Raw genomic sequence first — 3,152 nt, 5'->3', positions numbered from 1 at the left:
GTCTCGAGAACGGTCATCCTGCACCTGTAGACGTTCCTCTTACAGCCAAACCTGATCAAAGACACAGGCGTACTGAACCTGCAGTTCCTGTGTGGTAAACTAACAGTTAAACTCGCGGTCGATTCCTCAACCCGCTTTGCTCGCTACACAAACCGCGGCGTCTTGAGTTTCTCCATGCGGTTGCGGGCACCAAGAGAGTTGTAGCAGAGCAGTATCGTCGTTGCATTCCCTCCAATGGACTCCTGCAGCATGCGTGTAAGCTTGGAATCAAGGTAGGGCACACGTAGCCAAAATTTCCATCTCTCAGGCTATAAATGACGTTCGTTTCCCAGCAGTGTGAGGGAAACATTGATGAACCGCTCCTTCTTCAGTCTGTCACCCTCCACCAGCGTTCGAGACACCTTCTCGCTTCCGGCAAACTTCACAAGGTTGGACCGACTCGTGGTGAGCGTGCTGCTTGCCACCGGGTTATACTGCTCTAACACAAGACAGATTAGAAGGTGAACTACGGTTTACGGCGCCGCCATGCCGCCGCCACAAGCTTCAATGATATCCCTAGCTGTGGTCACCAAGCTCAACACCTTCTCGGCACTGTGACACTTCACCTGCTTGAGCAACTCCACATGTCCACCCTTGCCAAGCGCGTCTTCGTGGATGCGGTGGCATTCCATCGCATGCGCCCGTAGATTTCTGCAGAGAAGCTCCTTGATGTCATCCGCAAGGTGCGCTCTCCACAGAGTCAAGGCGGTTAAGGCTACCAAAGAGTGCCTATACGATGCAAGGAACAAGGCCATACGCCTCCTACTGTGGGCTACTGGCGAGAAAAACGTTCTTTTTACCGTCAGAATAGACAATTATGCTGCGGGTCTTGCCACCACCAGTCTGCCTGTATACAAGAATTGTTCCAGTGTACCCTCTCATCACTCAGTTAACGATAGAAGCCCCAACAGTCTCGTACACATCATGCTGCGCTGCTGTCTCAGTAACCACGGCGTCAAATGCAAAGCGCTTCTTGGGGTGGGTGGACAGAGTTGTCGCTTGATAGTAATTTGTTTCACCACCGGAAGTCACACGACGGTCAGTGCCCGCAGGCGCAAAACTCTCTGCAACTTCCACGCAGCAGTCCGTGTAGTAAATGCAGGGAACCATCCTGCAATCACAACCTGGCTGCGTCTTTTCCTTGCAGCTGTCAGGCGAAACCGCGTTACCACGCGCCTTTTCCCTAGGACGACTTTCGCTTCGTCTATAAAGGCCTACTTTCAAAAGAAAAAACCTCTTCCAGTGTGTGTGTGTCTGCGTGGCACGCCGCGCAAGGAGAGCTCGAGTGAACCCCATAAATAAAAAGAAAACCGTCGAATAAAATGAACATGACCGTGCCTAAGCAAAGGAGCTGCACACCACCATGACACACGCATAATAAACCAACACAAAAACTAACATCATGCTCCCTCACCATCATTGCCCCACCCCCCACAGCGGTAAAACCATGAAGGCGCTACCAAAAGCAGCTGAAACCTCCTCACGCAGCGAGGCAGTGTCAAGAGGTACACACACACGCACACAGACGCCGTAAAGCGGAATATATAAAAGAGCATAAGGAGTGGGCCCCATGGGGTTGATGTAGTGCTTCCCCGTTCCCGTTACATTTGCCCTTCCAAACAACATGCCTCAGGACGGGGGGGAGGGGGGTAGTTGCAAGGGAATTGGAGTTGAAGTTACACTCCCCCCAAAATACAACAAATAAATATATATCTATGAACACTCACGCGAAGCAGCCATCGCTTCCCAGCAGGAAACAAAAAAATTGAATCCAACGGGAGGAAGGGGAAAAAAAAAAAAAAGAGAGAGAGGCATCGTCAATGCGCAAATAGAATTTGTTGTTGTCCTTTTTTTTTTTCACTGTGGACTGGACCACTCCGCCTATAAAAAGCTTCTCAATGGAAGTGAAGTAATAATCGTCCAAGTCTCTTTCATTTCCCGTTTCTTTCCTCGTTTGTTTTATAATGTAAGCACACCAAAGGCCCACATATGTATGCGTATACACGAGAGAGACTACAACAATAAAACAACACTAAATAGAAAACACGACAAACAAACAAACTTCAGGCGCGACACACAAGACCCCGCGTCTCAAAGAGTAGTTGATCTAACAGGGAACGATGCGAGGACTAACAGCTACCCTCCACCATCTTTGCCCTGCATTTTCTCTTGCCATTTGTGGGTTCAACCCAAACCATATCCTTTCCGTTTTTTTTTTTTACGTTGTTAAATTTATTGATAATCCAATGGAGAGGATCTGCATCACATCTATGCGTTTCACTGCATCCACTGCCCCTTTCGCTTCATCGTTTTGTAAATGGCTCCTCTTGTGGCGTTTAGTGCAGAAAAGAGGAGTTATGCGTCCCCGAATACATTCTCTATGAAAGTTTTTTTTTTTTTAGATGCTTATGACACAGAACAAATTTCTAGGCAGCTGCATTTCGTTTTTGTTTTTGTTGCTTACTTTTTTTTCTATGGGCATTTCTTTTTTCCCCTTCTTTTGTCTGACTGAGGTGTTGGTATAGTTCAAAAATAAAAAATAAAAACAAACGAAAGAAAACAAGCGAAAGGGTGGAAGAAGGAAGTTTGTAACTAACGTGGACACCCGCGGCATGTATAGTGCTGCGGCGGCGCTTCCTCTACGACGCCAGTGACGGCAAGGCGGCCTTCGTGCGCTTATATTCGTGAAGTGGACGGCAGTCTTAGTCACACGTAAGCCGTTCCTTTGGTGTGCAGTGCTTGTCGTCGTCTGGGGCCTTTGTATCGATTTTGAGCGGCGACGGGAATCCCGCCGCCCCCGCCTCCGTTGTTGAAGGTGTCCTTGGTTCCGCCTCCTGGTCTTGCAGTACGCCCTCCTGCTTCTCCGCCTCCAGGTCTTGCGGAGCGTCCTCCAGTTTATCCGCCGAGCAGCTGGCCGCCTCCGCCCGCGCCCGCTTTCGCGACTTACTGATGAAGCATCTTCTGCAGGCGGCAATGTACATGTCAGCACCACCGATGAGCTCCCGCTTCTCAGAGGACACAGTGCGGTACGTGAAGGAGGCAGAGCGGGAGTGGCACTCCATGCAAACCGCACTGAGCTTCTTCACCGTCTCGGCGAGGGGAATAAGACGGCA

General features: G+C 49.7%; 2 protein-coding genes across 2 annotated transcripts, besides 1 other annotated feature; both read right to left on the bottom strand.

Annotated features, from left to right (window-relative positions):
* Positions 1 to 924: 924 nt before the first annotated feature.
* TraAM80_10222 (uncharacterized protein) lies at positions 925 to 1,335 on the bottom strand (the record flags this gene model as incomplete). The annotated part of the gene is made up of 1 exon (XM_029386860.1): positions 925 to 1,335. One exon carries the CDS (start codon positions 1,333 to 1,335, stop codon positions 925 to 927), a length of 411 nt encoding a protein of 136 aa, XP_029233267.1.
* A 1,232-nt stretch (positions 1,336 to 2,567) lies between these two features.
* Positions 2,568 to 2,602: a microsatellite.
* Positions 2,603 to 2,741: 139 nt separating this feature from the next.
* On the bottom strand, positions 2,742 to 3,152 carry TraAM80_10221 (thymidine kinase; the record flags this gene model as incomplete). Its single annotated transcript, XM_029386859.1, has 1 exon — positions 2,742 to 3,152. A coding segment is annotated over one exon (411 nt), but the record flags the coding sequence as incomplete, so codon positions are not given.

The sequence above is a fragment of the Trypanosoma rangeli genome (assembly GCF_003719475.1).
Source record: "Trypanosoma rangeli strain AM80 chromosome Unknown Tra_15.4_contig_00842, whole genome shotgun sequence".
Taxonomy (NCBI): domain Eukaryota; phylum Euglenozoa; class Kinetoplastea; order Trypanosomatida; family Trypanosomatidae; genus Trypanosoma; species Trypanosoma rangeli.
This window is presented reverse-complemented; position numbering and strand designations above follow the sequence as displayed.